The sequence below is a fragment of the Numenius arquata genome, chromosome 4 (assembly GCF_964106895.1).
Source record: "Numenius arquata chromosome 4, bNumArq3.hap1.1, whole genome shotgun sequence".
NCBI classification, from domain to species: domain Eukaryota; kingdom Metazoa; phylum Chordata; class Aves; order Charadriiformes; family Scolopacidae; genus Numenius; species Numenius arquata.
The window spans coordinates 14,481,900-14,495,561 of NC_133579.1; the positions used below are offsets into that span (position 1 = coordinate 14,481,900).

The 13,662-nt window shown below is 41.0% G+C and overlaps 1 protein-coding gene across 4 annotated transcripts in view; it reads right to left on the reverse strand.

Annotated features, from left to right (window-relative positions):
• Positions 1-6,131, reverse strand: part of DTNA (dystrobrevin alpha) — a 99,030-nt gene extending 92,899 nt beyond the window's left edge. For all 4 annotated transcript variants that reach the window (XM_074146439.1, XM_074146438.1, XM_074146437.1 and 1 more), the window contains exons 1-2: positions 6,065-6,131; positions 1,249-1,329 (exon numbers count right to left, since the gene is read on the reverse strand). In XM_074146439.1, the coding sequence (XP_074002540.1) occupies positions 1,249-1,329; positions 6,065-6,131 (148 nt within the window). The remainder of the gene's footprint in view (positions 1-1,248; positions 1,330-6,064) is intronic.
• Between the last annotated feature and the right edge of the window lie 7,531 nt (positions 6,132-13,662).

The following is a 13,662-nucleotide window of genomic DNA, read 5'->3' on the forward strand; positions in this document are numbered from 1 at the left end:
TTCAATGCATTTCCTCCTGAATGGGAGAAGCCAGCTGCTGGGCAGGTACTAAACCTCTCCTGGGTTTTGAGTCTGGCATCCTGCTTATAACGTGATACTAATCCTTCAATTCATACTTCAGCTAAACACATATTAAAAGCACGAGCAATGTGCTGCAGAAGCGATTGAACGACAAGCTCCGTAGCTAATAACTCAATAAACACTCTCCAAAGTCTTTTCCGCCACAACTTGGCCTCTCCAGTGTGTCTGGACAGCATAAGCTAAACATCTCTGTAACGCAGATAGATGTAGCCTGAAAACTGGGAACTCCTTCCTGGGCAGTTAATCTCGATCTGCAGTGAGCATTTCTTAACGTACTTACCACTGTGCATAGCACAAGCGTAGCCAGGCTGTCATTCCAGTTTAGATATGAAGACTGAAAAAACTTGTTTTCTCTGCATTAGTCCTTTCCCTACTGCTACTGCTGACAAGAGTTCCCCTGGTTAGGATTTTTTCTTTTTAGTCAGTGTATAAAGGTCTGGTAAAACGCATAAACCAAAACATAGCATTCTAAGTATTTGAATCCTATTTTGGATGGAGAAGAAAGGTTACACTCCAGTACAGATTTTTATATGTATTTCCCCTTTAAAGTTCACAGCACATGGCTGTGCTAATAGAAACTTCAGCCGTAAAGGAAGAAACACTGAATCTCAGAAGAAATCAGTCACTAATCACTAAGTCACTAATCAGTGGGAAACTTCTCAAGAACGAAGCCTAGATGGAGGAAGAAAGGCACGCAGAGATTACAAGCAGGTTCACCCTCTTTGAAGAGATGTCTCTAGCTGGTCTTCTGGAACAAAGGGGACTGACTGACATTGCATGCACTTTGCTGCACCCCAAATAGATGAGGACTGGAACCACCATTTCTTCTCCATGGAGTTGCTATAAAAGCATTTGATTTGCAGGATCTTGCTGGAATCCCCAGATGTTGTTTTACGAGAAAACTGGAGAATGTAGTTAACGTACTTATTAAATAAAGCTGTGGCCTGCATCATGACCCACCCTTCTATGACTGAGTCAATGGCATGTTTGAGACAAGTTTCTTATATAAACAGGTTAATATTTAAAATCTGCCCAGGCACTCTGATTTGTGTCCTTCGCAATGCCGAACCAAACAGCCCCCATTTGTGACTGATCTGAAGGACAGACTGGGGAGTGCAGGGGAAAGCTCATAATTGTGGGATGCGAAAGAAGTGCTGACATACTTACAGTTGCATTTCTTCTGAACAAATCTAAGCTTGCATGCTGTTCGGTAGGTGGACAAACGAATGCGATCCAGATCTTGAGCCCCTAGTGGAAGAGAATAACAGTGACATTTGTATGGAACATGACCTGTGTGTACCTTTGCTAGCAAGGAAGCCAGAGAACAAAGAGGACACGTGAGCTGCACTCTTTAATAATTTTCAAGGCTACCACCTTTGCAGGGAGAGTAGAGAGGGATGAGCAGAAAGAAGGGGAATGGCAGGAGCTGCAGTGTTAAAAGGCTTTTATGAAGGGAGGCAAGGAATAGTCAGCCCACTGTGTCTGTCACTTTGAGGGACAATCTGGTCAAGCTGCAGGCTAAAAGACACACTGGCCAGGCTCCAACAGCAGGGAAAACCTCCATCTAATTTTAATATTTAACAACAAAGCTCATAACAAAAATCTTTGGCTGACATGCCAGATTAGAACAAGGTACTGCCAACAAACCAAATTAGAAACAATACCATGCCGTAATGAAAAGACTGACAGCAGTCTGCAGAAAGGGGAAAAACTAATGCAGAGGCTGAGAGGCCTTTCTCCATCTTGTGGAGATATGTTCTCTGCAACAGAGAACTCAAAGGGTCAGCTCTCTGCTTCAGCTTCACCCATAGCTTGGCTCTGGCTGCTCCAACTTAAAAGATCTGGCAACATTTCCAAAGCAGCTGCCCAGCAGATGGGTGCAAACTGACCGGTAGCTACTTCACGTACAAGTGCAGCAGGCAGGGACCAGGATGGGGACAGAAACTGGCACGGTGTCCTTAGGCCTCCTGCTGCTGTGTACCACTCGTAACACTTCCCCAAAACCTCAAAAAGTAGGTGAGGAGATTGTGATTTCTGTCTTTCTCCTTGGCTGGTATGTCTGCTTTTACGCTTGCCTCCCGAATGCTTTCTTTAAGATTCACCTTGACATTATTAGATTGGCTGCTCACTTGTACATATGGCCATGTCAGCATCATTCACCCACACCTTCTTAAACAATCTGCCATCCTTTGGACCCAAATTTTTAAAACGTGCTCTGACCTGCGAGATGAAAATGAGGATGATAGTCTTCCCACTCCCCAAACTCTGCTCTTTTCCTACCGGATTCTCCCACACCATCTTCTCAGGGTTCCCAGCTACTCCCTTTTGCCAGTTGTCTGTCTTAACACCATCTGCTCCTGGGAGAAGCTACCCTTAACTACTTAACATCAGGTCTGGAAAGTTTTTTTATTTTTTTCATCATACGCTTTATTGTTAAATTACAGAGGTTTTTCTCTTCTCCATTAATATCTCATTAATAGGTTTTGGAAAAATTCTTTCTTTACTGGTAAAGGGAGGATAACGCTTGTAACATTAAGTCTTTCCTTTTTTAATAGGACCAATGAGTAAAATGAATTTAACTTTTTCCCTCTTAACTTTAGTGAAAGCTACTCATAGAAGCTTCCAGTGCTCCTTTAAAAAACTTCAGCCTTTTAAGAAGGTGTAGATATGCAAAGCAAAGTAAGACTCTGGCTCATTGAGCTTCCTAGGTTGCAGTATTAATCCTAAATAAACTAATTTGTAGGCAATAATGTTGCTTCTTTTCTTTAGTTTTTACACACACAGTGGATGGTATTATTTTGATATTCTTTTGGGAGTAGGTGTTTTTGCTGACAAATCCCTGGAACAGACCATTTAATTTTATCATGGTTCACATTTTGCCGCAGTCAGAGATCTATTTGTCAAACTACTTCTGTAGAAAAGTGACCTCACATGGAGAGTCCTGAAAAACAAGAGGAAAGATGTGCGGGACTGAGCGTGGCAAATGAGACTGTGAATTTGTAACTTGCCTACAGGATTGCCAGTGGCCTCTCCTTCCTTGTGCCCGCTGGCAGCGTTTCGCTCTGTCTCCTTTGAATATGCTCATCTCACGTAACACGGCTTGCAAAAATAATAAAGCGATGCATTACAAGCTTTGGCTGATGTTTTCTTGCTGGATAACATGTGCTGGAAGCACGACAGTGATGTACGTTTTGAACTCTATCAGTCTGGATATACCTGAGCATGTCAGGTGAGATGAAGGGTAGCCAAGTGATTTGATGTCAGTGGTGCATTTTGAGATATAAGACACAATTTAAGCTTTAACCACAGGACTCTACAGAAAATGATATTGATTATGATACTAATTCACAAAGGTTTGTAATTTGGAACTAGAATGATGCCTCTTCTGAAAGAAAAGAAACAAAAAAGTCAAAGTAAACTTCTTTAAATACAGGGAAAATCACATAGTGACCCATATCTAAAGTTAGAGTCAAATCCATCTACTCCTTGTTCAGAACAAGTTTCCTACTTAAAAAGGCAGGAAAACTTGGATTAATTTTTTTTTTTTGCTGTCTTGTGTAGCCTGGAACATGACCCACTTTCTAAAAGCATTGTGGGGTTTTAATCACAGACTTGCAGATACGACTGCAACAACCTAAAACGCTGGCAAAGTCCTCTATATTATGAATTTTCTTCCTCTAACATTGGCAGGTTGTGGAGTTTAACTTTTTACCAGGAGCTTATATTTGTTACAGTGTTAAGAACCCTCACATGGCCCACAGGACATACAGCGTGCGGAGCAGGCTTTTTATTAAACATGGACTGTGTGGGCTTGCACACAGCTGAGGGCACCTGAATGCAAGGACAGGAGGATGAGCTTCTGTTTCAGTGAAACACCCTTTATACAGGAATCCCAGGGACTGTCAAAATGCAAAATTGAGCAATTTATATCAATCTGGACATTTCTTTGTCTAAAACATTTAGTTTTTCACAAAAGTGTAGTATTTTCCCCTGTTTTTACCTAGTTGTAACCCAGCTATCTGCGTGCAGGTGTAGAAGGAGGAGGAAGGGAAGCAGGCAAATAGAAAAAGGAAAAACGCGTGAGAGAAACCAGACAGAAATAAACATACCAAAATACTAAAATGTGAAAGAAAAAAATAGTAGACAATAACTATTTGTGTACAGTATGGGAAAATAATCCCTCCTCTGCTTCAACTGCTGACTGTAAATTTTCCCAACACCCTCTTAACCACAACAACCCAACAGCAAACCAGCCTTCAAAACTGTGGGAACAAACCATAAATCCTACAGCGAAGTCTCAAGCAATTATCTTCCATTCTAGGAATATTTCAAATGAAGTGAAGTTAATGGAAGTTGTGCTATTGACTTTAGCAGATATAAGCTCAAGTCCTCTCTATAATTCTAATTAAAAGTATAGTATGTTCTGATAACGAGCAAATGCATCATGCTTTTTTCTTGGTTTTTTTTTTCTTTTTTCTTCTGGCCAAAGAAGAACCCCTCCCTCCACTGGTCTAGGATGCTGTACCTAAGCAAGAAGAGAAACATCCATCTGAGTTACAACAGAGCTAGCGGACACAGTGAAATGGGCCAAGACCATTCCCAGTAGGCCATCTGAATCCATCTGAGCAAGCAGTCCTTAGTTTGGAGAGCTCAGGAGTGCAGATGTAGGGCGTTCGGTCGCCCCTGGTCTCACCCCTGGAGAACAGTCCTGAGCACATTTAACTCACCAGCACAGACCTGGCCTTTCAGTGTGCACAGTTGCTCAGGTCCCAGTAATGCTCATCTTTGTCTCCCCCAGAAGACGGGAGAGATGTTCTGTCATTTTTTACCGTGTTGCAGGGAACAAATAATAGGAAGCTTAGTAATTACAGACAGAACTTAGGTAAATGTAGTAACTGGTTAACAGTCTCAAACTTCACATGTAATAGAACGTCCTTGAGAAATGGTGGATTGTTTGTAAGAGAAGAGATGAGAGTCAAGAGAATTGCAGGAACATTGTTAGTATAGTACATCCCCGACATACTGTTCTGCAGGGAACACAAAGCTTCACTAGAAACTAGAAAAAATATGCTGAAGTGGGGTGTGTAGTACGTAAGTCCCTGTATTGTGTCTGGCTGGGATGGAGTTAACTTTCTTTATAGCAGCCTGCATGGTGCTGTGTTTTAGATCTGTGGCTAAAAATGTGTTGGTAACACCCGGATGTCGTAGCTATTGCTGAACAGTGCCTGCACAGCATCCAGACCTTTCTGTTTCCTGCTCTGTCCACTCCCAGAGTTGGCCGGGAGTGGGCAAGAGACTGAGCGGGGACACAGCCAGGAGAGATGACCCCACCTGGCCAAAAGGACAGTTCATACCATATAACATCATGCTCACCAATAAAACTGGGGGTAGGGAAAAAAGGGGTTGGGGAGTTTTGTCTTCCAGGGGACACATTGCTCGGGGACTGGCTGGGGATGGGTCTGCTTTTGGGAGGTGGTGAGTGACCACCTTTGCATTATTTGTTGGTTTTTGTTGTCATTTTTTCTCTCTTTCTGTCACTTAATCAACTGCCTTCTCTTAAGGCATGAGTTTTCTTGCTTTTTCTCTCCCTATATTGTCTCCCATCCCACTGGGGGCTGTTTGGGGATTAAGCAAGTGGTTGTGTGGACGCTTAGCACCTGGCTGGGGTCAGCCCACTACAGATTTCCCCTAAAAGACGTAGTCTTTTGGACACCTTTATTCCTCTTCATTGCAGCATCTTTGTCTCAAGATGCAACATCTTGATTAAAAATAATACAATCACAAAATCTGATGTAGAAAATCCCTCTCTCCTGCTATTTGGTCAAATCAGCCCATTTCCCTGTAGTTTCGGTCTCACGTCATTAAATCATTTGTGAAACGGAGATATCAGTTATTTGAGGTAGAAAGCTTGCATAAATTTTACTGACATTGCATTGCAACTGGCTGCATCTATCACAGTGAAACATTTCTAGGAAGTACTTACGCATTTCTGCAAACAGCTGCCTTCTTTCTGCCATGGTATTTCCTCTTTTCCCACAATCTTCAATCATTCTGGAAGACAAAGTCATGTGAAAATACTGAGTATTATTCCCAGACTGAACATACGTACATAAGCATCCATAATCGATCCCGGAGAACCTTTGAGGTTGACTGGTGCTCCACCTGTACCCAACGCCTTTTGCCACCCTCTCTGTGGCATGGTTTGCAGAGAAGCTGGTCCCCAAATTGTCCTCCATTCCCTAGACTCTGCTTTCAAGCATTTGTTTTCCCCCCCTCTCTCCCCCAAAGGCAATGTTCGTTTTTCTGCTTGATGTAACTAACTGACTTACATAACACAAGCTCTGAAATTCATTTTAGGTTTTCTTAAATAAGGAATCTTCAGTTTAAATTACGTAAGAGAGAAGAAATCATAAAAGATTTGGATATTATTTTATAGTTTAGAAAATGCCTTTCTAGCCAATTCTGGGTTGAGGAGACAAAAAAAAAAACATAACACAACAGCAACTAAATCTCTACTCCACAACTTAATACCCTCTATTTACTCAAGCAAACACACTCCAAATATTCATTCAAATTCAAGACAGTAAGTCTCTGATTAAATGAGTTCCAGTAAAAGGCTCAGAAGTAAGAATGTGTTTTCCTTCAGTTTTCAGATATAAAAATCTTCAGAATATTTCGAAGAGTGCTACTGCTGGATAAAGCATAGAGAAAAGAGACAGCTTCTCTCACAGCCAGCATTCAAACCATAAAAGACTAAAGCCTACAGAGTACAGATAAACATCTTTATCAGCACTCAAAAAATGAAACCAGTGTCAGCATCACTACTTCCTACTGGCAATCACTCTACCAAACCCATATCCTTTCCTCCCTGCCAAGTCTGGTTAGGGCTTCTGACCTGCAGTGTAATCTACACTCTTATCTCAACTAAACTGTTAAAATAATATTGGACCACCTGGGGTATAAACGAGACGCTCTATAGAAGCCTGCAATCCAAAATATTCCACTGTATCCCATAGCAAACCCACATATGTATATAACAGGAAGGATAAAAGTACTGGATGCTGAAGTCTACCATCACCAAAGAACTCAGGATAGAAAACCAGTTCCCTTTTATTTCCCGGAGAAAGAAAGGCAATCGCATAGGAGGTGTTTTGTTGTGTGGGGTTTTTTTCCTTCCAAAATGGACTGTTCAAACGAAGTGGTGGTACGTTATAACTGCCTTTTCCAAATAGCCTATTCAATTCTCAGAGTACTGATAAAGGCTCTGCTAAAGTGTTATCTGTGCTGGACATTTTGTGATGTGAGCAGCAGTCCCACCAGGAAGCGGACAAAGGGTATGGCTGTAGCCTGTTTGCAGGGATATTCAACTTCACCCTTAGGTTCTAATGTGACACAGATGTGTGTAGCGTGGCATTAAGTCTGAGCTAATATATCCTGCCTTTCTGCAGAGGTAACAGCTTTCAGTACAGTGCTTTACAGAAGTGGCCACACAGCCTCTGATCTGGAAGTAGTTGGTGTCTTCAGAGGTGTCAGGGAAGACTCACACCTACCTGCAAAATGAGATATGCCTCAAGATACACCGGACCCAACCTGCATCCTAATTAGACAACAAGTAGTAATATCTTTTGTACCTGGATCAGCCTTAAATCTCTGCCCATAAAAGATGAAACAGGATAACTAACCCACTAAGCCCAGTTTGAGTTCCCTACACTCCTCTGTTTCTAATCGAACTCACAGTAGGAGACAAATCTGCCACGGTAAATGACCAGATCTTGTAGGACAGGTGGGTTAATAAAGCCCTCTCAAAAGACAGTTAACTTTTACCAGGCAGGGCAGTTGACGGAATACTTCAGAGCAAATACAATTTAGACTAACGTTTATTATCTGTAGAGTGGGTCACAGGCCATCATTTTCTCTGACTTCTGTATTCAGAATTATTCTACAAACAATGTGCAACTGGTTTTCAGACTATATACTGTTGATATTAATTGACTGAGATTGGGTTATTTTGATTTTGGCACAAGGATTACATCATCTTCTTTCAGTTTCTTGACACAACTTACACGTAAATATTACCGATTTTTCTCTATTTAATAATTTGCTGTTTTCATTCCACTGATATTCTCTAACATTCATGAAATAATCACTAGTCTCAGTGGTTTGCAGTGATTGCTGCAAACTTCACTGAAAGCAAAAGGGGTGCAACTTTATTCTCCCTTCCCTCATACTGCTTCTTGCACAAAAATATTCTTTAGCTGTTGCTTTTAAGTATTTACAGTGCATCCATTGGAACGTGGCTCACCTCACCTGTGACCTTATTCACCATGAGGAAGAATTTTCCCAGTCAAAATTAAGTAAAAAAAGGTATTTTTCAAATAATGCAAATTGTACAGCAAGTTCTCCACTTACTTCAGAGAGCCCATTCCTAAAGTGGCCTTTCAGTGGGGTAAAAATCCTTAACTGGTTCTCTCTGTTGTGCAGTTCATCCTCCCCTTCTTTTACTGATGTTTAAATCTCCTTATACAAAATGTCCCCTGGACCTGATGGTAATTTTTCAGAATGTCCCATTATCTACAGAAGCTGAATCACCCTTTTCATTGCTGGGGCTTATGGGGATTACCAGGCCTGACAAATAACTTTATATTTATACACACACAACTCAAGCTTCCTTGGAGAGAGAAGAAACTTTGTATTTATAAGACTCACTGCACTAGATATTTTGCAGATTTTAAAACCCCGAGGTGAGGCCCCACCTCGAGTGCTGTGTCCAGTTTTGGGCCCCCTACCACAAAAAAGACATCGAGGTGCTGGAGCGGGTCCAGAGAAGAGCAACAAGGCTGGTGAGGGGTCTGGAGCACAAGTCTTATGAGGAGAGGCTGAGGGAACTAGGGTTATTCAGCCTGGAGAAAAGGAGGCTGAGGGGAGACCTTATTGCTCTCTACAACTACCTGAAAGGAGGGTGTAGAGAGGAGGGGTCAGTCTCTTCTCCCAGGTCACGGGCGACAGGACTAGAGGAAACGGCCTCAAGTTGCGCCAGGGGAGGTTCAGGCTGGATATTAGGAAAAATTTTTTCACTGACAGTGTTACCAGACATTGGAATGGGCTGCCCAGGGAGGTGGTTGAGGCACCATCCCTGGAAGTGTTCAAAAGACAGGTTGACGTGGTGCTGGGAGACACGGTTTAGTGATGGTGTTGCATTTTGTTGTTTTGTGGGTGTTTATTTTTGTCAGTTAGGTTGATGGTTGGACAAGATGATCTTGAAGGTCCCTTCCAACCTAGAAGATTCTGTGATTCTGTGAAAACAGCCTTCATCCCAAACGAAAATCCTAAAATCCTCTTCAATGGAATATATGCCATTAAGCTAATGAGAACATTAGTAGCGGCAGTATTTTCAGATAGATAACTTCTATCCCTCCTTCGCATCTTTTCCTGACAGAGGAAAAATGACAGACAATGCTCATTAATATTGTTATTTTTGAGTCACCATTGATAGGAATTCACTCAGCTGTGTCTTCCAAGCTTTTTGTATGCATTTTTAACTCTAGAATGTGCTACAGCCCAGGCTCAACTAATGTCATTGGTCATGGGTGTTGGGCATCTCCCTTTTCAGTCTTCTTCACCTTGCTCCAGCTCACTGGTACACAGCTCAGCTCTTTAACCCAGATGACAGAGACTCAGGCTTTGAGCCTGGGATGGGGCCCAGCTCAGTCCCCGGGGCTGGCCAAGAGCATAACTGACTGCAGTCATGTTCCAGTATTTCTCATTTTGCTTATAACACGTGTCAAGTCACAGAACAAAAAAAATAATACAATTTGTTCTACAGGGGAAAAGAGCAAATCACAAAGTGAACTTTCATGTACTTTACAGTAAACGGAATAAACTATCACATGTGATTTTAAAAAATATTAATTAATGTACACTCTTCGCATAGTAGGGACTAGATTATATTTGTCTTCTATCGATGACTTCCACTATCTTTTTCCCTTCACTTTTCTCCCCAGGAAAGAGCTCGTCCGCTGCAGGTAGGGAGAACACCTACTGTGCGTATAATTAAAATTCTTGTCACGGGCTAATTAGTAAGGTACCAATTAGCAAGGTATTAAGGCTTCAATATATTACAGACATTCCAGAGCAGAAATCATTCCAAGCATAAGGTTTCCAGCCTCTGATAAAGATACCGTGAATGTTTCATTTCTATCAGCGTTTCAACCTGAAAACTTTCATGACCTTAGTAGTGCTTGAAGAAAAATAAAAAATAAAGAAATAATTTAGTTTGAACTCTTTTGATTACATTTTCATCTTCATGCTTATCATGTATCAGAAGCATAGTTGGTCTATTTTTTTAATATACTTTATTTGTTTATAAAATGTGGGAAGGAATATCATATTGTATACATAAGGTGAGAATTGAATACTTCATTTTTCTTTCCTTTGCTGTTGTGCTGCTTTGATTTATAAGTACTGTAATAATCTCTCTCACACATAAGTGTTTTTCTTGTTTTAGTATTTATAGGGTAAATAGCGTATTTTATTAACCCCCATTTTACGTCATCTTTCTTGTAATTAGTATATTTCCATTTCTTGAGCTGTCGCTATGCATGGCAAAAGCAACGCCTGCCACAATTAAATCATTAGCTCCCAAAAAACATCAAAAGAAGTAACTGCCTGTATACGGAGAAGGCGCTTCCCTCCGGAGAGTTTCATACACTTCACCGGAGACCATAAAAAATTCCTGACCTGACACACGCCCGTGCACAGTTTGATGGCTGTGAGAAAAGCCACCCCATTAACGCTTCCACAAATCCCCATCCCGTTTGTCCGTGGCGGATGAAGAGCCCTGGGGAGGCGGGAAGCACACCAGTGAGGAAAACTGTCTGCTGAAATTGATTAATTGTGGCATGAAAAATTTATCAAGTCCCATGTGATGGCTGTGACGCAGCCACACGTTTGACAAAAGATGCTCTGAATCCTGACCAGTGACATTCCTGACGGTCTTTCAGGATGGATAAAAGCTGGTTTTCCCATGACAGCAGACACAGCGGAAAAAAAGAAACACTTGCCTCTGCCCAAGTCCTGTCCAGCCGTGTTTGCTGTGCCTCCAAAGAGCTTTGGAGCATTCTGGGATGCAACTTCCAGCTGGAAGTTTTGCTCCAGAAGACTGGTAAAACCATCAGTGAGTATCTCGACATCATTTCTGGAAAGAGTACCATCAACCAGGCTTGAGCACCCTTTATTCTGAGCAATCTGTATTTCCCTAGCGAGGAAATCTTCAACTCCTGATATAAACAGCTTTTTTTTTTTCTTCCATGAAACGTCAGATGTTAGATATTCGCTTTGGTATGTCTGGGAATTGGAAGCGTTAGGATGCAGAGAAATGCGCTGGTTTCTCAGTGGCTATTTTTCAGGCTGTTGACAAATCCGATGCTATTTTCTATGCAGCTGGTCAATATTTAAACCCAGCTTTGTGCAGAAGCAGTAACATTTTTCAGCTGCAGAGGCTTCTTGTCTGCCATTGCTCGGGACAGTTTTATCAAAATGCCCTCCATTCATAACAAACTGCTATTACTTTTCAGGATTTACCAGCATCGGAAATTTTGATTTATGAAAATGAAGGAGCCTGCCAGGGTCTAGCTCACAGTGACCTTATGAGGATCTTAAAAGCTGTAGTCAACAGCTAGGTTTGGAACGCCGTTCATGCATAGCAATATGAGGGAGAAAATTTTCCATAGATTTCTTCCTCTTCTCCCATTTTCTCCAAATTCAGCCCTGGTAGGAGGATGCTGCTCAGCTAACTAGAGCAGAGTTATGGCTGCTTATTTCAAAGTGAATTTGGACTGGAGAACAGAGAGTTAAAAGGGACAGTGAGTGCTGGCTAAAACTGTATTTGCAAAGTCACCAACCTCAGCAATCCTTGAAGTTAATAACGAGAATCATGAAAGCCCATTTCAGAGCCCTCTTCCCCTTAATGGATTTATTGGTGCCGTATGAATGTCTCATTCCACATCTTCTAATGAAGCAGGTCCCTAATAGGTCTCTCTCAGCTTTACATTCCAGGACTAATCTTTGGCACTGTAATAAAATTGTTCAATGCTCTTTCCTGAGGCTAGGTATAATTGCATTTCACTTACAGTGCTTGTTTGTATTTTATCTAGATGAGCTTTTTACAGTGAAGAAGGAAAATAAAAGCTGTTGCTAAGCTCATCTCCAACATGAGCCTCAGCAAGTCTGCCTCTTCTTTTGTCATTTTTTTTCAACTTTAATATTACCAAAAAAAATTGAAATTTCCTCTTGATTTATTCCTTTAGCAAAATGCGTCTTTTGTTTTTAAGAAAGAATTTTCCAACAGATTTTTCATCAGTTCCCCTTTTGGGACCTTCATATCCTCAGCAGAACCCTGTCAAAAATGCCTAATAAGGCACCCGCTGCAACTCATTTTCATAACACTCAGTCTTCAAGGAAGTCTGAATGCTATGCAAATCCTATCTGTGAGGCCTAAAAAACAAATTGTGAAGAGGTTCATCACTAAAGGAGAAAAGGGCAATTTGAAGATAGAAAACATGAGAGTCAAAATAGACTAATTTCATATTTAATACTCTACAGAATCAGAACTTTATCAGAGGATGCCACAACTGTTTGGCTTCAGGGAACAAAGGAACCACCAGTCATTTTCCATGTGCACTAGGCATTATCAAGTTTAGGAATTAAAAATGTTATTAACTATACCAAAATCTATCCCCAAATCTTTGTTTTTCTGCTTTTTATAGATGCTTGTAGAGTATAATTTTCAGCTTTTCTCTGCAACACAAAGGAGGACTTCTCTTGTATAGCAGAGAATCTCACTACTCCAGACATGAAAGACATTTGAGAAAACCAATACCTGAGGCTTACAGTGTGTATGCGAAACTTTACAAAACTGTCTTACAAGAGTTGCTTAGATATATTTTTCCAACCATACTTTTTCAGTGTCAGGTTCCTGGGACATGGGAAGAAAGCTAACATGCAATGCTTCAACTATGTTTTCATCCATTGAGAGTATAAAGGGATCCAATAAAGTAATTTTGGTCAGCTCCGAAAAACTTTTCTCCAGTGCGTCATTGCCATCACTTCTGATGAACAGTTCTGATTACTGAGTAGGGATTGATTTTAGGTAACTGGCAGAGATGCAAATACAGCTCTTCAAAGCTCTGCTCAAATGCTATTTTAAAATTATATTTTGTCTAAGTTTTATTAAATATATTAAAACAAATAAAGCAGATATTGATTTCTTTTACACTCATGTACAGTGCTTCAGAGCCTTATTTCAGCTGAGGGGTAGTTAGAAAAAACCCCCACTAACAGTCATTTCTTGTTTGTTACACTCAAAACATATTCCAGAAAAAGAAGAAAACCCCAAAACTCAGACCTCAAAGTTGATGATATACCATACCAAATCTGCTTGTCTGATGTGTTAATCTGTTGACAGAGTTTTGCCATGCCCTCACCAGGGACCTGTATTTCACCCAAACTATACTTTTTCCTTCAACTCATGTTTGGGTTTTTTTACTACTTTTCTAAAAAATATCACCAATAAAGTATTGATCA